The 20,564-nt window shown below is 48.5% G+C and overlaps 1 protein-coding gene across 1 annotated transcript in view; it reads left to right on the forward strand.

Annotated features, from left to right (window-relative positions):
• Positions 1-20,564, forward strand: part of ccdc141 (coiled-coil domain containing 141) — a 123,567-nt gene that overhangs the window by 93,182 nt on the left and 9,821 nt on the right. Inside the window, exons 26-27 of the mRNA XM_039757766.1 lie at positions 16,939-17,093; positions 17,170-17,299. Coding sequence (XP_039613700.1) covers positions 16,939-17,093; positions 17,170-17,299 — 285 coding nt within the window. The remainder of the gene's footprint in view (positions 1-16,938; positions 17,094-17,169; positions 17,300-20,564) is intronic.

Genomic DNA, 20,564 nt, shown 5'->3' on the forward strand with positions numbered 1-20,564 from the left:
GTTGCTCCAAAAAAACACACGGCAAGCTCCACAAAACTCAGACGGTGACTTTGGTTTTGATTTTGTTTGTAAGTCTTGGCCTTAGGATGAAGGTCTGTGGTGTTCTTCAGTGTTGGCCTTACACACCCCTGCAGTTACCACTTCAGTGCAGAAGGTGACACCTAACTGGCCTTGGAGGGTCTGTCGCTGAGTGTTCAGACAAGAGGGTCTGGGCCGAATCTGACCATCAGGCCAGCGGCCATCCGTGACAGTGGGGTTTATTTCTGTGAGATGACAAACAAGAACGGGGCTGAGATTTCAACAGCCGTGACCCTGCATGTACTGAACTCTGTAAGATCACTGGAATCATTCCAACAAATATCTATCTATATATAAAATTCACTAAGGCAAGACACCCATGGAAAGCACGCCAGAAGGGGTGTGGATTCACTAAGCTGCCGACAAGCAAGACACCTATGGTGCACGCGGGATGGAGCCACGCCCACCAACTCCAAGACCATTGAATACGATGACAACTCGCAGAGCCACGCCCACCAACTCGGACGCGACGACACAGAAAGAATGGCGTCATTTTTATTCGTCTGTCGTAGAGGCCACATGCACCTCCGAGCTACGCTGGCTGTTCATAGAGGCGTGTTTCTCGCGGAGGTGAGTCGCCATATGCAGCGTGTAACACGGTTTGCGAGGGGTATCCCATGGGATCTTTAAAACAATCCTTTACAACTGAGATTAAAACACAATGAAGTAAGCAGTCTTTAAAAAACCGAGTGTTCAGTTACGACGCACGACCGCCTGCACCATAGCAAACTGTTTTACACGCCACATACAGTCATTCGAATCCGCGACAAACATGCGTCTTCTTCACTCGCGGACAATTATATGTTGCTCTGTCCAGAGTTCCATCTTTTCATTCACTTTCTGTTGTATCCTCAAACCCTCCCTTTTTAGACAACCGTGTCTTTCCAGAAGTGTTTAGCATTCAATAAATAATTATGAATGAGATTGAGCGTGTGTCTACCCGGCGTAGAGAGGCCTGGGTAAGCCGTTGAACCCCATTAGAATTCCCACTAAGTGCGACTCGTGCGCTCCCACTGGTTACGTCCCAACCCTTTGTTCACACCTCGCTACTACCGTGGTCGGGTGTCTTGGTGGATTATTTATAGAAAAGCAGCCAAAACCACACAGAGCAATGAAACGTCTACGTGAGTCACAGGTACATCTCGACTGTGTAAAGACGACAACGACTGGAGTGACGGGTTGGAGGTGGGCACATGAGCGGGCAGCGCATACTGGACGAGAAATCAGCAGACTAGCATGACGGAGGGAGCGAGTGGACGTCCTTCTCCTCTCCTTACGTTCCTCCCTCCGCGCCTGATCCCTCCGTCTGACAGGAGAAGGTGCAATGGCGGTCCGCCAGTTTTCAGTCACGGACGATTGTATGTTACAATGTTGCTTTTCTTGCTGATTTATTACATTACCGATTTTTCAAATGTTAATTTTCTTAAAAATCATTACAAAACCGGCCTGATTATGGTACGCCGCAGGTTGGCTAGTTCATTTTAAATGACTAAAACCTGGTGAACTTCTGTACTGCTGGACTTGTACGCCGATGTGGCTATCACGTGAGTGCACTTGTGAAGGTCTTCACGGAGGGGGTCACGTAGATCTTTGTAGACATGGAGCACACACGCACTCCAAATGACGAGATGTTACTTACCCGCTGCAGCTCCAGGCACCTCGCACCACGACAGACAGGCTTGAGCTCTGAGGATCTTCTGGGCGACTTGAGCTGCGTCGCTGGGAGAGCAGGCTGCTTGGCAACAGGTCAGTCACATGACTGGGTGCAAAGGAACATCCCAGAGAGGACGCTGATCAGAATTTAAGGAGGGATTCTGGTGTTAACGCCTTTGCAGACATTGCTGGGTGTGCCTGCAACTGGGACTAGTGGCCGATATGATTAGAAAAGTAAAGAACCAGTAAACGAATGAAAATGGAGGGCATAGCTCAGAACAGGGGTGTCGAAACTTCGGGCCTGGAGGGCCGCAGTGGCTGCAGGTTTTCATTCTAACCCTTTCCACTGCTTTTCCCTTCCTTTTAATAGCCCTGTTTTGAAGGATGTAGTCTTCAGAATTTACTCTTTTCTTCATTAAATGACAGCCAGTAATGATTTCAAACTCCAACCAATCTCTTAATGGGAAGCCGATCCTTTCTGTTAATTAAGGCCGTTATTTAATTCCACGGCTTGTTGCTGCTCTCGTTATGCCGCAGCAGACATTTCTAAAAGGAGAGAGGAGGTCAGGAGCGCATTGCTGCGCCCACCACGTGACAAAGCAACTCAGGATCCCAGATTAGGACCCGAGTGCGCTATGCGACGGGTGACACCTCAGCACCACACTGGAACAGAACCAGTGGGAGGGTTTTTTATGGTGGCCGGAGTGCCAATTCTGCCACCGACCCCCAGGTTTATCCCTGCAGATGCAGATTAACGTCATACCCGGGACGAAACAATTGTAGGTTAAGGGTTTTGCTCAAGGGCCCAACGGAGTCGAGTCCCTTTTCGCGTTTATGGGATTCAAACTGGCACCCTTCCGATTGCCAGCGCAGATCCCCTAACCTCAGAGCCACCACTCCGCCTTTTTTCTAAGAACACCGTCAAAATATTTTGGTGACCTGAGAGGTGAGCCTTACCGAGACCCTCGCCTTTTTTTTATTTCCAGGTGAGCTGGTCATGTGGTGGCTCGTTTTGGGTCTCATTATTGTTTGGCTGCTAATCAGGGCCGGATTAAGGTGGGTGGCTGCTATTGATGCTGCAGCATTAGGCCCATTCCTGAAATAGAGAATTTTCCAGAAGCTGAACAGTTTTTCCTTTGCTAATATTAACCTCAAAATCATTCTTAGAATGAAATTTGGAGTCTGACTTTCAGACGCCTAGACACATCGTTACTTATTATACAGTTACTATTGTTCTTTGCGCTGTGACGTAACTATAACGTCGTCGTGTTTATTATTAACCGAAGATTTCAAGTTAATGCGATCAATTTTTACGTTGTGGAACGAGCCCCGGACACAGACAGGCAGACGTGTTAAATGCACCACCACACGTTTATTTACAATCCACTACTATTTACAACAGCGCACACAAACCCCCAGGACTCCCCCAAAGTCCAGGCCTCACACGGCCTCTTTCACTCTTCAGGCCGCCCCTTTGCCTCTCCTCCCGAGTTCTGTCCTTCTCCTCACCCGACTCCAGACAATGAATGGAGGGAGGTGGCCCCTTTTATCCACACCTAGATGAGCTCCAGGTGCCTTCCGATAATCTTCCGCCGGCACTCCCCAGTGTGACAGAAGTACCGGCCGCACACCCGGAAGCGCTCCGGGTGTCCCTGGTCTTCTTCCCCCCAGCACTTCCGGGTGTGGGCCAGGGCTCCTCAGGTGGTGGTGACCACGGGCCCCTATAGGGTTGCGCTTCCAAGCTCAGGTCCCGCGGTGCCCAAAGCCACCAGGGTGGTCACCCCCTCGTGGTCTGGAGGAGGCACAAGCCCTCCTCCGTTCTTCCTGGGCGTCCCGGCTGGGTATCAGTGCCAGCCACTCGCCACAACGTTAAACAGTTTACTTAGTAATTTAGCTGCGTTTTTTGCAATATCTTGGGGATTCTTGCCACTTTTATTATTGATCGTTAAGTGCCACGTAGTCAATTTTTCACCTTGAAAGTTAGTTGTACGGTAAAAATCGATGGCTGTTTAAACGGTTATCTGTAAAGGTAAAACTAAAAGCAGGCCCGCAGGCCCGGCATGGATGTTTAGAATTTTTTTAAATCCTCGACAGGATTCTGGTCTATTATGAAATTTAAATCGGGCACAAATTTTTACCCTCAAGAGCCTGAACGGAGTCACTTTGACCCAATGTCTCTGCAAATTCACTTTTTCTTACTCTGTTTCGTAAGAGAATTGCGAAATTTTGTGTATTTCATTGTTATGTTTTCTGCATTAAGTGCACTTTCAGACAATTGCTATTGTTACATAGTTTGATGTTAATCTCGAGATGTTACGATACTACGTCGTTATTCATATTCATGTTCAATAAAGGCTGGCTGGTTGCGTCACAAGCAATTATGGCTCCTTGGTCGGTCTGAGTACGCATGTACGGTGAGTGTCGAATGCACCAATGCCGAGAAAAAATAGGCCTTTTTTGCGCTGCAGCATCGTCTTAATCCGGCCCTGCTGCTAATTAAGGAAAAAGAGACAACTAAGGGGTCTGAGTCACGTCAATTCAAACTGAGGCAAAAGAACTTAATTAGCAGCAGAAACTGGTCACTAATGAAGGAGAGGGTTAGAATGAAAAACCTGCAGCAGCCACTGCGGCCCACCAGGACTGGAGTTCGACACCCGTGGTTTAGATTCGGGGTCTTCCGTCTCAGTCTTGGAGGGCCACAGTGGCTGCTGCAGGTTTTTGCTCCAACCCAGTCGCTTAACAAGAAGCTCTTATTGCTCAAGTAACACTTCTGCTTCACTTTAGTGGTCTCGTCCGTTAAGATTTTAAACCCTTATTGCTTAGTCAGTCAGTCATTTTCCAACCCGCTATATCCTAACTACAGGGTCACGGGGGGTCTGCTGGAGCCAATCCCAGCCAACACAGGTCGCAAGGCAGGAAACAAACCCTGGGCAGGGCGCCAGCCCACTGCAGGGCACACACACACCAAGCACAATTTAGAATCGCCAATGCACCTAACCTGCATGTCTTTGGACTGCGGGAGGAAACCCACGCAGACACGGGGAGAACCTGGGAAGCGAACCCAGACGGGTCTCCTTACTGCGAGGCAGCGCCACCGTGCCACCCTCCTTTATTGCTTATTTTAGTCTTAAACAGCCGTATTCTTGGCTCCTAATTAGCCATAACATGCAAATGACATTTACGCCTGTGTGTATTTTTCGTGCACTATTGGGTTTATTTAAAAACTTGGAAGGAAAGTGAGGAGAAAAAAGTGAAGGACTGAGAATTACTTTTGGCCTTCAAGTCAATTGGATGAGATCCTTAGAAAGGGGAAGAAAATGAAGCTGACGTGGCAGAGTTAAAGCACCAACAAGCCATGAAATTAAATTATTGGCAAGAATTGCTTTCTAATTAAGCAACCGGGTTAGAACAAAAACCTGCAGCCACTGCGGCCCTCCAGGACTGGGACTGAGGACCCCTGCTGTAGAATCATTAAGTTTCAGATACCCAAGAAGAGAATGTAAAATGACACAGCTACACACACAGAGTCCCGGGTTCAAATACAATACAACACAACACAATAACATGAAGCTTTTATTGCCTTCAGTGTTGTAGCGGCTCTCACACAACACCTTCTGTCACTCCATCTGCTTCTTCCACTTCACTCCCACTTCACTCCACTAATCCCCAGGGGTGTTGTCCAGCTCCACTCCCAACTCCGACTCCCTCTTTTAACTCCGGACCAGCAGTACTTCTGGTGCTCCATCCGTTGCCTCCAGGAGGAGCGCCTGGGTCAGGCAGGACTACAGCGGTCCTTGTATCGTCAGCATATGACAGCTCCCCCTGGTGGCCCCCACAGCACCTGACAGGGCAGGCCTGTGGGACTACAGCTCCCATGATGCCCTGCAGTTGTCCACAATGGGGAAGAACGTCAAGACTAGAAACCAGTTTTTAAGACGAATGTTACGTTGTGTGTTGGTCGTCCTTTTATTTCCCCAGTAGGTGGCACTGTGATCGTTGCAGCAGTTCTTCACGGGTGGTCCTTAGTTACAAGTCTGCCACCATCCAGGATTGGTCTCTACCTTTTTGGACGGGCTCTAAACTGGATTAAACCGGTTTCAAAATGCGTTTCATGTTCCGTTTCTGCGTCCCGTTGATGAGCTGCCCACCAGGACTGTGTTTTCGACACCCAGTGCCAATAAAAATAAGAGGGCAGTTTCTTGAGTTTGCCTTGTCTCGGTTTACCTGCGCAGTGTTTTCCTGACAGGCACAGGGGCTCCCCATCGCCCGTTGGTATATGTGTGTGTAGTGTGGCACAGGCTGGCACACTTGCTCTCAAACCTGCCTCACGTGTACACGTCTGTGTGGTCCCGGTGCCCCACGGTGGTCAGTTCTGTTTTAGTGGAAAATGTCTGACAATTTGCTCAAACCGATTGGAGCCATCAGTTTGCCTGTCGAGTGTTAATTTCTGGAATAGCGTTTTATTTATGGAGTGCTTTTCACAGAGCCAAGGTGGCATGGCGGCACAGTGGTTAACGTGCCCCCCAGCTGCAGAGTTACCACCTGCTCGCTGCCCCCTTACATTTCTTTCCATACGCGTGTCCTTTTTTTTTTTTATATTTTTTTGCCTGCTGCCCCAGGTTTACTACCTGAACCCCCATAATTAAAAGGGATTGGGCATTGGTTAAGATGGCAGATTCAATTTTCCAGGTGTGAGTGAGTGGGCTGGCACCTCATCTAGTGTTGGTTGGTGCCTGATGTTAGTGGGACACCTGGTTGGATTTTTCTTTTCATGGATGCCAATACCATTGTGATTCGCCCCCACTGGGCACCCATAAGACCAACTTGGGTTCTCACCAAGCGTTTTAGGCAGTCAACTCAAAGGAGACCCCATTAGTGAGTTGTACCCCTGAGTGAGGAGGTGGTGGTGCAGTCGGACCTCTGACTGTGAGGGACTCAATGGCTCCCCAGGACCCTGACGAGGATGCAAGGTTTAGAAAATGAAAGAACAGATGAATATTTCCAGGCACTATACAAAGGGCAAAAATAATAAAAACTAAATTAAAAAGACAGAAATACAAACATTCATACGTACGTACGGTAAAAACCTGATGAGATAATCCGGAAAAATCACAAATCCAAATTGGCATAAAAAGACCAAACATGGCGGCCTTCAGGTGACCCCTGGGATTATCATCAAACTTGCTGCCCACTTGTTCCAGTTGTTTCTCCCCCTGAGATGCCAGCTTTGGGACTTTTCACAATTTTCCCACTGCTGACTTGGACCATCGCGTCCCCTTCTGGCTTCCTGTTGTGTCCAATCAGTCTAAAAATAAACCCTGATGTCGAAACGCCGCAGGAGTGGCAGTCACCCGGTCACTGTCACTGACAGCTCTTTAAATAGCGACAGGGAGGAGCTGAAGCAGATGCCAGCCTTGTACTTGGCAATGCCACTGAAAAAATACCGAGCTGCCAAAAACAAAGAGATGTGGAATGTGCCAAGTGACTGGCAGCAATGGAGAACTGGCAAAGTCAGAAACCTCCAGCCAGTCCTCCATGCTCTGGCCTGCCCACTTTGAGGACTGGGTGGGCACTGCAGATGTCTGCCCAAGCTGAAAGGGCTCCTCCTGTTGTTCAGTCTCCTGTGGTGCACATTCCAGTCATGTGACTGAGCTCATCACATACTGTAGATCTGACTTGACCCCTGGGCAGGATCACCCCAACATCACACACTCATTCACCCCTGGACACTCTCATCCAAGCTCCCAGTCATCCATTGCACACACACACACATTAAGTCAATTCAAACCTGGACAATTTCTACCTACACAACATTACAAGCAATCTTTGGGAGATGGGCATCATCCCAAATGACTGGAAAACAGGACTTGTCATCCCTACCTGGAAAGGGAAAGGTGAGCACCTGAATTGTGGTAGCTACAGGGGGTAACACTGCTCTCTGTGCTGGGTGAGGTCCTCACTAGGGTCGTCCTCAATGGGACCTGTGATCACCTGCTCACCTACCAGCGACCGGAGCAGACTCGTTTTACGCCTAAGAAGTCTACCATCGACCACATCCTGGCACTGAGGGTCCTCATGGAGCGCAAACGCGAATATCAGCAGAGTTTCTTTGCAGCCTTTGTCGATTTTTGCCAATTGTTCGACTCAGTTGATCGAGCTGCGCTGTGGGACATCCTGAGGGTTCGCGGGATCCCCTCGAAGTTGCTGGATATCATGGCCGGCCTGTCCACTGGTACTGTGAGTGCTGTGCAGAGTGGAGGCAGACCCTCTGTGCTTTTCCCAGTTGATTCTGGGGTTCGTCAGCGGTGTGTTCTGCTCCTACTCTGTTCAATGCTGGCATGGGAAGAGTCATGGGGTCCAGCGGCTGTGGGGCATCTGTTGGTGAAGAAAGATTCACAGATCTTGACTTTGCTGATGATGCTGTGATCTTCGCGGAGTCAATGGAGGCTCTGATCGGGGGTCTCGAGAGACTGAGTGAGGAGTCTTGAGTGTAGGGGCTTGTGAGGGTCCTGATGAAAACCAACAGCCAGGCCTTCAATGACCTCTTGGGCACAGCCATCAGCAGTGTGTCTGTCTGCGGAGAGAGTGTCGACCTCGTTTTGAGAGGTTTACTTACCTTGGTAGTGACATTCAGGTGACTCTGGTGAAGTCAGTAGATGGATTGCATGGGGGAGAGCATGGGGGGTCATGAGGTCACCATAAAGGGGTGTGTGGTCTTCCCGATATCTGCAAAAGGACGAAGGTCCAAGTCTTTAGAGTCCTGGTGCTTCCTGTTTGTGAGACATGGACGCTATCCAGTGACCTGAGATGAAGACTGGACTCCTGTGTCTCTTCAGAGAGTCCTTGGGGGTCCCGCTGGTTTGACTTTGTGTTGCTCACGGAGTTCTGAATGAGGCACATGACCTGCACTGTGAGGGAGTGTCAGTTACGGCACTACGGCCACGTGGCACTCCTGATATCTCTGCAAAAGGATGAAGGTGATGCACCTGTAGTTGCCCTTAGTCACCACTAGGGTTTCTCAGCTCACCTCGATGACACGTCCAGGTCTCCAGGTTGTCTCCAAATGGCTTTTTGGGTCGCAGTTCCATCTTTCACATTTCTTTTTATTTGTATCAGAAGACCATCTCCTCCCCAGGAATGGACAACAGCAGCGCTGCTCACCGCACCTCAAACCAATATGGCTGAGCTGTGAAATGACGGGCGGCCGACTGAACGCAATTTTGCTTTTAGTCAACTGGTTGAACGTTTTCATTTACACCGCGTGATGCTTTCAAATGCACTTAAAGGCACGCCAGATGTCCATCCGGACAAACGCCCACACTCATAAGGGGGGCCAGTTTATGGTCCCTGCACAATCTACACGTCTTTGGGGATGTCGAGGACCTGAAGACCTGCAGAAAAAATGTGGAGGACGTGTGGAGAACATGTCACCGCCACACAGATGGTATGGGCACATAGCAGTTGCTGATTTACACTCACTGGCCACTTTATTAGGTACAGCTGCTTGTTAACGCAAATCAGCCAATCACAAGGCAGCACCTCAATGCATTTTGGCCTGTAGACCTCATCAGGACCACCTGCTGAAGTTCAAAGCGAGCATCAGAATGGAGGAGAGAGAGGACTGAAGTGACTCTGAACGTGGCATGGCTGTTGGTGCCAGTCAGGCTGCTCTGAGTATTTCATAAACGGCTCATCTACTGGGATTTTCACACACAACCATCTCTTGGGTTTACAGAGAAGGGCCAGAAAAGGGAAAACATCAGAGTGGCAGGTCTCTGTTGATGCCAGAGGTCAGAGGAGAATAGCCAGCCTGGTCTGAGCGGACAGAAAGGCAACAGGAACTCAAATTAGCACTTATCCTCAAGAGAGGTGTGCAGAAGAGCAGCTCTGAACACACGACAAGTTCAAGCAGGTGGGCTACAGCAGCAGACCACCACACCAGGTGCCACTCCTGTCAACTGAGAACAGGCAACTGAGGCAACAATTCATATGGGCTCACCAAAATTGGACAATAGAAGATTGGAGAAATGTCACCTGGTGTGACATTCAGATGGTGGGGATCAGAATTTGCCATGAAAGCTGGGATTCATCGTGCCTTGTATGAACAGTTCAGTCTGGTGCTGCTGGTGGTGTGATGGTGTGGTGGTATTTTCATGTCACACTTTGGGCCCCTTAGTTCCAAGTGAGCATCGTTTAAATGTCACAGCCTACCTGAGTATTGTCACTGACCATATCCATTCCTTTATCACCGCCATCTTCTGATGGCTCCTTCCAGCAGGATAACACGCCATGTCACAAAGCTCAGATCATCTCAAACTGCTTTCTTGAACTTGACGATGAGTTCACTGGACTCCAGTGGCCTCCACAGTCACCAGATCTCAATCCAGTAGAGCGCCTTTGGGATGTGGTGGGACGGGAGATTCTCATCACGTTAGAACATTCAAATAATCTTGACAAGTAGAGGCCATTCAGGCCAACAAATGTGCAGCAGCTGTTTGATGCCATCATGACAATGTGGACCACAATCCCTGAGGAATGTTTGCAGGACCTTGATGAAACAATGCCATGGAGAATTACAGCAGTTCTGAAGGCAAAAGGGGGTCCAACCAGCTACTAGCAGGGTGTACCTAATAAAGTGGCCGGGGAGTGTATGTGTATTTTACTGTAAATTCATACAGATGCCATCTTTTTTAGAAAGACCACCTACTTTTATGATTACTGCCACATTTCTCCGGCGCCCAACCTGCTTCACATCAAATGAGGTCCTGCTGCCCAAAATTAGAAGTTGACCTCATGCCGTCGGCCATCACCACGGGCCTCATAAATTCCTCGGGACTTAAGTGGAAGATAGAGCAGGCATTCGAGCGCTGTGTCCATCCACCCGTCCATCCACTTGAGAGCGCTGGACTGCCCGCCCCCCAAGTCCGCTCACAGCACTCTTCCGATTTGCCAAATGAAGGCCTGGGATTCCATTTCTGCCGCAGATGAGAGCAGACGCTCTGGAAATAGAAAGCTATCAGAAGTTTATGGGATTGAGTCAGCGACAGCTGCTAGCAAACAGCATGGGGGGGGAGGGGGGTGCCAGGTGGTCCGCCTGCCAAGAGCTCTGCCTTCGCTTTATAGCGCCTTTAGCATTTCGGGACAGGCCTCTGCTCTGGGGTTTGAGGCCTCCAGCGAGATACTCCACACTTCACACAAATGAACTTCCCAGACTGTGACCACCTGCGGGGCAAGGAAGGAGTTGTCCGAGGGTTTAATTGGCCCACCTGACCTCCCCAATCACACGGCGACTCCTCAGATGGGACAGGAGACACTTGCACTTGGTGTCCGTTACTTGTCGACCTTCACTGTGCGACCAGATGGTGACACCTGAGGAGTGAAGACCATGATGGACTACTAACAAGGGTCCTGCTATGAGCTGGCATCCTGTCTAGGGTGTGTTCCTGCTTTGTAGCCACTGCTGATAGGGCACTGGGGTACATAAAATGGACGGAGGGAGGTGACACTTGCACCCAGGGAGCAGGGGACGTTCTCACCAACATCGTCACGCCGTACAAAAAACAGAAGTGACGACGTCACCTCCTTCCAAGGCCAAGTGCATTGTGGGTGAGTGAGCTGACATCCCAATGTTCAGGCACTCTTCTGTGAAAAAGTATTTGCACCCCAATGTGGGCATCTCTGCATTCTGGTCCGTTTGTTTTGTGGAGTGCATTCAGCATCAGGTAGAAAACATCAGGACTTCTTTTAATTGTTTTGCAAATGAAATCTTCAGGTGTGAAAAAGTTTAAATTTAAAGGATAATTTGGATCAGATGTTTGAACCCAGACACGGGTTCAAGAGGCTTTTCATGTTACAGTCAAAGGAGATTCTTGGAAAGCACAACAATAAAACAAAGCAGCTGGTGTCTGCATTTGGTAACAGTGACGTCAGAAAGGTGTCGCACTTGGTGGTCCGGTTCTCAAACTGACAGCATTTGATTGATCCAACACGGAACATCTCATCAAAACCTGCCCACCAGCCATGGGTGTATAATTTAGGCAAGGAACCCAAGAGCATCACTTAGGGGGTCTCCAGACTTCTCTCACCTTGGCTAAGGGTGGTGCCCCCCCAAAAAAAGCGTGAGTTTCAGGGTGGAGTTCAAAGTTGAAAGGCGCCATATACAGTACAGTATGTACAGTTACACCGTCACTGATTCAGCAAGTCCTCCTGTGAGCCCAAGCAAGTGACTTTATCTGTTAGGGGGTCACATTATGAAGAAAGGAGTTCAGTGTGGAAAGGTGGGACGTGAAAAGGGGTCAGCCATTTCTAAATGACATCTTGAGCAATTAAAGTTACCTGCCTGGGATCATTTTGACAAATTGTAAAATCTCCTGAATTTCAACTGTGAAGTGTTTAGGAATGGCGTTCAAAGCTGAAAGGCGCTATATATAATGACAACGTCTCAGGTCCAGTCTGCTCAGCCACTCCCTAGGTGACCCTAAGCAAATTAAATCATCCACTTGGGTTTATTTAAAAAACAAACAAAAAAAAAAGATTAACAGAAATAAATCCATCCATCCATTATCCAACCCGCTATATCCTAACTACAGGGTCACGGAGGTCTGCTGGAGCCAATCCCAGCCAGCACAGAGTGCAAAGCAGGAAACAAACCCCGGGCTGGGCGCCAGCCCACCGAAAACCTGAAAGAAATGTGAAAGTTGAAGTGTAAAGAGCTTAAGAGTGGTGTTTAAAGCTGAAAGGCGCTATATACAGTCACAGCATCAAAGATTCAGGGACTCCACATGCATTGACTCGCATAGAATTGCCCAATTTTTGTTCAGATGACGAGTGAGACGAGGGTTCACATCACGGGTTCTCTCTGTGTGGACTTCGCATGCTCTCCCCGTGTCTGTGTGGTCCACAGACATGCAGGTCAGGTGGATTGGCCCACGTGTGTGTGTGTGTGTGTGTGTGTGTGTGTGTTCGGTGTTTGTCTGTGTGTTTGCTCTGTGATGGACTGGTGTCCTGTCCAGAGTTTATTCCTGCCTTGCACCCTATGCTGACTGGGATAGGCTCCACCCCACACTTCCCAGTGGCTTAGAAAATGACTGACTGACCTCAAGACTGGACTGAGTGCAAAAAGGCGCTATATAGAATGACACGGTCACAGTCTCCGTTTTCTCACTGACTCTCTAAGTGACCTTAGTGACCTGCGCTCAATTTTTTAAGACTGTTGGAGCAACTGAGCTTGAAGTGTTTAAAGCTTAAAAGCTAATGGATGAAGTTAATGGCATGAAGGCGCTATATAAAAATACAAGGTCGCAGGTTTGGTCTTCTCAGTGGCTCCCCCTCTTTTTAAACACATAAATCTACTCGCTTCATTAAAAGAGAAATAAAAAAGTACAGCGGTAGTGGTGAAGTATACATGTGAAGAGGATTAGGATGATGTTCAGTGTTGAAAGGCGCTATATATACTTATGAGATCCCTGATCCAGCCTCCTCAGTCACTCCTTATGTAACCGTAAGCAAGTAAATTCACCCGCCTGAGCTCATTTACAAAAAATAAAAACACAGAAGCGAGTGAGCCATACAGTGGAGCTTGAAAGTTTGTCAACCCTTCAGAATTTTCTAGATTTCTGCATAAATACGACCTAAAACATCATCAGATTTTCACTCAAGTCCTAAAAGTAGATAAAGAGAAACCAGTAAAACAAATGAGACAAAAATATTATACTTGGTCATTTATTTATTGTGGAAAATGATTAAATATTACATATTAGTGAGTGGCAAAAGTACGTGAACCTCACGGATGATCAGTTAGTTTGAAGGTGAGGTATCAGATATCAGGTGTTCTCAATCAATGGGATGCCAATCAGGTGTGAGTGGGCACCCTGTGTTATCTCAAGAATAGGATCTATCAAAGTCTGCTCTTCACAACACATGTCTGTTGAAGTGTATCATGGCACCAACAAAGGAGATTTCTGAGGACCTCACAAAAAGAGTTGTTGATGCTCATCAGGCTGGAAAAGGATACAAAACCATCTCTGAAGAGTTTGGACTTCACCAATCCACAGTCAGACAGATTGTGTACAAATGGAGGAAATTCAAGACCATTGTTACCCTCCCAGGAGTGGTCGACCAACAAAGATCACTCCAAGAGCAAGGCACACGTGTAATAGTCGGCGAGGTCACAAAGGACCCCAACTGAAGGCCTCTCTCACATTGGCTGATGTTCATGTTCACGAGTCCACCATCAGGAGAACACGGAACAACAATGGTGTGCATGGCAGGGTGGCAAGGAGAAAGCCACTGCTCTCCAAAAACAACATTGTTGCTCGTCTGCAGTTTGCTAAAAATCACGTGGACAAACCAGAAGGTTATTGGAAGATGTTTTGTGGACGGATGAGACCAAAATAGAACTTTTTGGTTTAAATGAAAAGCGTTATGTGTGGAGAAAGGAAAACACTGCATTCCAGCATAAGAACCTCATCCCATCTGTCAATCATGGTGGTGGGAGTATCAGGGTGTGGGCCTGTTGTGCTGCATCTGGGCCAGGACGGCTTGCCTTCATTGATGGAACAATGAATTCTGAATGATATCAGAGAATTCTAAAGGAAAATGTCAGGACATCTGTCCATGAACTGAATCTCAAGAGAAGGTGGGTCATGCAGCAAGACAACGACCCTCAGCACACAAGTCGTTCTACCAAAGAATGGTTAAAGAAGAATAAAGTGAATGTTCTGGAATGGCCAAGTCAAAGTCCTGACCGTAATCCAATCGAGATGTTGTGGAAGGACCTGAAGAGAGCAGTTCATGTGAGGAAACCCACCAACATCCCAGACTTGAAGATGTTCTGTACGCAGGAATGGGCTGAAATTCCTCCAAGCCGGTGTGCAGGAATGATCAGAAGTTACTGAAAACGTTTAGTAAGGGGGGTCACAGCAGATACTGAAAGCAAAGGTTCACATACTTCTGCCTCTCACTAATATGTAATATTCGATCATTTTCGTTAATAAATAAATGACCAAGTATAATATTTTTGTCTCATTTCCTTAACTGGTTTCTCTTTATCTACTTTTAGGACTTGAGTGAAAATCTGATGATGTTTGAGGTTATATTTATGCAGAAACAGAAAATTCTAAAGGGTTCACAAACTTTCAAGCATAGCTGTAAGTGTGAGGAGTCTTAGGGTGAAGTTTAAAGGTGAAAGGCGCTATATACAGTTATATAGGACTAGCCGGGTGCTGCTGACAGGACCTGCACACGACCAGAATGAGTAAACATGATGGCTTCTTGGCTCAGCCCGTGTCCTTGGCATGAATTTTTCCTCTTTAAGGCAAAATGGCCACAAAGTTTTTTTTTTTGGGTGTTTGGGGGCACTAACCCCCTTAATGTCACTTTGTCACTAATCTGAATGGGTGTCACATAGCTTGTAATCCGGGCCCTACTAAAAGGACAAAAATGAATGGAAAGGTTTATCAGTGAAGCGCAGGGCTGATGTTCCAGGAGATACGGGTCACAAAAGGTTGGGGGCATCGAGGGAGGGAATAAAGAAGCCGATGGCTTTTCAGCAGATGGCAACACCACCCACTATATGACAATTATCTCTGCCTGTTTTCCACTTAATCATCTGAGAACGGCAAATGGGTCTGTTTTAGCCCACGATCCACCAGTGCCAGCTTTGAATTCCTTTTTGGAGTCCTAACTGGGTACCGCTGTTTTTGCTTAAACCAAGCCCCCCCCCCCAGGGGCTCCACACATTACTTTAGTATTCAACACCGTTCCATTTGATGCCCCTGGCACTGGTCGTGGTTCACATATGCCAGCCCTGCTCACAGCCCTCCTGCCTGCAAGTTCTCCCCGTGTATCTCTGATGCCAGCATCTGAGGCCTGGGCAGTGGCATCCCGATTGGCTTGGGGTTCTTGTAAAGCTGGTGTGGCCCAGGTGGGCTCAGAAAGTAGCCAGCAGGGCTGAGAGGAAAGTTTCCAATATGAAACAACAAGTTTAGGAATGGTGACCAGTACTGATGACAGCAGATCTGTACTGTGGTGCCCACCTCACTGTGAGATTCCTCCAAAATGTCAAAAACACCTGCCAGGGCAAGCTGTGGCAACACGGGCACACCGTTAGGAGCAACTTTTTAAATTCATGAGCCACAATCTTCCTGACTACTCTGCTATAAAAAGAAAGTGAAGCTGTGCCTCCAGTGTCATTTGGGCCACCTGCTGCTGTCAATTCCCGGAAGAGAAGTGACTAAGGGGACGCTGCTGCTCCATCCAGCATGTGTGTGAGAGTACTGGCGTGGGCCATGGGGCAGAATGCCTACCAAAGGGGCACAAGACAGAGATAAGAAGGACAAGACAAAATTTAGCAGATGATGGGGGCAAGTGGCATTGGTGGCGGGGGGGTGTAGGGGGTCTACTGGAAGACAGCGTTGTCTGTTCTAATCTCTAGGTGACACTAGAGAGCACTGCAGGTTTTGCAGGGCCACCACTTACCCCACAGGTGCCCTCTGGTTTTGCCCCTCAATTCCTTCAACTGTCAAGGACATATGGCTGCTATCAGAAATCAGCTGTGAGGACTGCCAGGCCAAACGTGGCACCTTGTAATGGAGGCGATGGCAGTTGTTTAGCTGGGTGGTGGCTTAATGGGTAAGGAGCTGGAATCTATAAACGGATCCCCCGAGTTGGTTCCTCATGTGGCTCAAAGTGAGTAAAATTCACCTGTGTGAAAACTCGCAGGGTTGTGAAAAAGTATTTTCCCCCTTCCTTAGACTGATGGCATCTAAATATGTGATTTTATATTGCACCCTGCAGAGGCAACATCATCTCCATTGGACTAAACTGTGGGAACTGCAAGTTTGGTGACCACTTCTAGTCATTTAGGGCCTCCATCATTAGAGTTTGAACCCTAGACATTGAGATTTTCATATAGTGCCTTTCATATAGCACACTTCACAGTTGGCGTACAATTGTTTCCCTTTTTATAACTGCGACTGTAGCAGGGTATCACAGCGAGTCATTGACAGGGTTGGATCCTATGACTCTATATAGCGCCTTTCGATATTGCACAACATTCCAAGGTGCTTTAAAAGTCCTGTTTTCATGTTGTAAGCACAGTCCTTCGGGTCACACATGAGGCCACTGGAGGGGACGAGATCTCACAGTATGTGACATTGCAGATGAACACCCCGTTAAACGCCTGTGATTTGACTTTGTCTCCTTTAGCCGAGAGTCAGCCACCACACTTCATCGCTTCCCTTGAGGACCAGGCCCTCCTGCTCGGAGAAGACCTTTTTCTGGAGTGCCGTGTTTCTGGAAAGCCCCCGCCACGTGTGCTGTGGCTGAAAGATCAGACGGTGGTGGCCGTCGGAGAGGCCAGGGTAAGTGTCGCTGGCTGTACTGCTCAGTAAAAGCCGCTGCTGTCTGTCTGCTCATGAAATTCTCCTTGCATGGCAGGTCCCCAACCCCAACAGCACCCATGTCCTGCTGAAGAGGCACGTCCTGGTGGCGGACAGTGGGAGATACGTGTGCATCGCCAGAAATGAGGCCGGGGAGGCGTGCAGCTCCGCCATCGTCTTTGTCCAAGGTAATCTCTGCGCCACCTCAGGTTGTTCTTCTGGCCGTGAAGGGGTGGTGGGTGACTTGGATTCTTATGTCACATCTGTTGTCAATCCCAGCAGCACTGACTGGGGTGCCAGTCCATCATGGGTGGAACTCACACACACCCACTCACCTTCATACTGGACCTGCTAAGAGTTACCAGTTAACTTAATGGACGTGGGATCACAACTGGACTACCTGGAAATGGTGACCGGCTGTGTGGGCCAAACCTGTTAAGCAAAGGCTTAATAAAGAACAGGACAGACAGGACAGTGGACCGTAATGACCAAGTGGCGCGTCTGGTGTTCAGCCAGCCGAGTGGGCATGTGTCTCTGCTCTCCTCAGTCCACTACACCAGCTCCCTGGAGTGGCACATATTAAGTTCAAATCATGGATGCTTGCCTACAGAGTGGTCTGCATATATGGGGAGGTCCTCTGTTCCTAATTGACCACTCAGATCTGCTGAAGAGCAGCATGTGGTGATGCCACCTCTGCCTTTTATCAAACCTCAGTCCTGACTCTCTTCACGTGCAGCTCCTGGCTGGTGGAACGAGCTGCCCACCTCCATTCAAAACTCCCCAGTTTGTTCCAGAAGCATCTGGAGACCTCCATGTGCGGTGAATTCCTAAATGATAGCCGTTAGGTTTTTGTAAATCTGGGAGTTGTAACTCACTTTGTCCCCTTGTCCTGTCACATTTGTTCCCAAACGGTCCCCCAATTGATGTTCCTCAATTATGTTGAACTCTTTTGTAAGTTGCTTTGGGTGAAAGAATCTGCTAAGCAAATTAATGGAAATGTAATGGAGGGAGAAGCTCTTATTTCTTAAGGCAGAACATTCCAAAGCCTCAGGGCTGCTCCGGCAAAAACGCTGTCACCTCTAAGCCTCCGACATGTCCACCGAATAAAGAATAACAACCGGGGCCCAGGGTGGGACATATGGGCTAAGAAGCTCAGCAATGCAGGGTGAGCCAAAAAGAAGATACCGCATTTCAAACGTGTATCTTACAAAAACACTACGAGATAAAATCAATTTCATTACGACACCAGAAAGGCAATGCAATCTAGATTTTTATTCACTGTGTTTTAAAATGACGTCTTCGAGGTGGTGGCCATCGAGATACTCTTTGAGACGATTTCTGAATGCTCACATGACTCGTTTGACCATTTCAAGGGGAACAGAGGTGATTATATGACGAATAGCGTCCTTGAGGGCTTCAAGGTTCTGGGGTCGGTGTGTGTATCCCTTCGACTTGAGACGAGAAGAAATATCACGGAGAGACATCAGGCCAACGTGAAGGCCACCCGACGTCGCTGCGCAGGGAGATCAGCTTAACCAGAAACATCTCCCACAAAACTTGCATGGACCTCCGCTCAGGCCGTGTGATCTGTTGCTCCATCCTGTTGACACCAGGCATCCAACACATCCATTTCTTCCAGTTCTCTAGCATTTCAATGTGATGTTGGGAAGTGACGGTGACTGTTGCCAAAAAAAGCCAAATTCTGCAACGGCGCACCAAACTGTAACACGTGTGCTCACCATGCGGGGGTCTCTAATGAAGTTCACCAGGGTTGGTTTCAGCCCAGTAATGAAAGTTTGGCTTATTTACACAACCATTTTAATGGAAATGTGCCTCGTGGCTGACGTCCCATGACGATGGCATCTCGATGAACGGTTTGCAGAATGTTGGCACACTCTCTACGGCTCTGCCAGTCTCTCTCAGTGAGTTCCTGCACTGCCATCATGTTGTGTGGATGGAAATGAAGGTCCTCGTGCAAAATCAAAGACATGTTGGAAATGGTGAAGTGCGCTGAACGTCTAGGAGACTGCAAGATGGATGCCCTTACAGCTTCAATGTTTTCAGGTGTTCGTACAGTCTGAGAATGGCCTGGAGATTTTCTGTTCACTGTTGTACCCGTCTGTCTAAATTTAGAACGCTGAAGTGCAGTCGGAAGGCACGTTGCGTAGTGATGATGTATTTGTTGTTTTTGAAGAACGGTGAAAGCATGGTGGGCACCGGACCAAGGCATGAAAACTACAAGGGGTCACTTATCAAAGGACTCCCACCCACTTGGCTGCCTCTACGTCACACGGTACTTCATTTTGGCTCACCCTGTATATGAAAGAGCAGACCCACGCAGTACACACAGAGAGTCAAATCTTAAAATTCACCTGATACAACAACAACATTTATTTTCACACAAGTAATGGAGCTCAAAGGGCTTTACATGATGAAGAAAGAAAAAAAGGACAAAGCAAGAATTAAAATACAGTGGGATGCAAAGGTTTGGACAACCTAGTCCTTATTTTCCTGTATAAATCGTTAGTTGTTACGATAAAAAATGTCAGTTAAATCTATCATATAGGAGACACACACAGTGAGATTTGAGAAGTGAAATGAAGTTTATTGGATTTACAGAAAGTGTGTAATAATTGTTCAAACAAAATCAGGCAGGTGCAGAAATTTGGGCACCGTTGTCATTTTATTGATTCCCAAACTTTTCGAACTAATTATTGGAACTCCAATTGGCTTGGTAAGCTCAGTGACCCCTGACCTACATACACAGGTGAATCCCAGTATTTAAGGGGGTGCGAACGCTGGCCCGGACACAGGCAGACAGACAACATAGTTTCACCACACACCCTTTATTATGTACAATATTTACAAACTTTGTGCACGACCAACCCCAGTGCCTCCTGCACCGATCCCCCAAAGTCCAGGCCACTCAGTCCTTTTGTCTTTCTCTCCTGGCCGCCTCCCGTCCTCACTCCAGCTCCGTCTTCCTTCCTCCCGACTCTCGCCTATGACTGGAGGGAGGCGGCCCCTTTTATGGGAACCCGGATGGGCTCCAGCTGCTTTCCGGCACTCCTCCGCAGACACGCCCTTGTGTGGCGGAAGTGCCGGCTGTGCACCCGGAAGCCGTCCGGGTGTCCCCTGTCGTCTTCCCCCCAGCACTTCCTGGTGTGGTGGAAGTGCTGGGCTCCAGGGCTGTTCAGGCAGCAGAGCTGGGCTTCCATGCCCCTTACCCGAGGCCACCAACATAACCAGAGCGGACACCCCCTCGTGGTCTGGTGGAGGTACAGGCCCTCCTCCGGTCCTCCTGGGTGTCCCGGCCGGGCTCCTGCCTCGGCCGGGTGTGGCAGATGATGGTCTGGAAGTGGGGCGCCGCCTGGCGGTGACCACGGGCCCCTACAGGGCTGGGCTTCCATGCCCTCTACCCGAGGCCACCAGCGTAACCAGGACGGACGCCCC

The sequence above is a fragment of the Polypterus senegalus genome, chromosome 6 (genome assembly GCF_016835505.1).
Source record: "Polypterus senegalus isolate Bchr_013 chromosome 6, ASM1683550v1, whole genome shotgun sequence".
In the NCBI taxonomy this organism is placed as follows: domain Eukaryota; kingdom Metazoa; phylum Chordata; class Cladistia; order Polypteriformes; family Polypteridae; genus Polypterus; species Polypterus senegalus.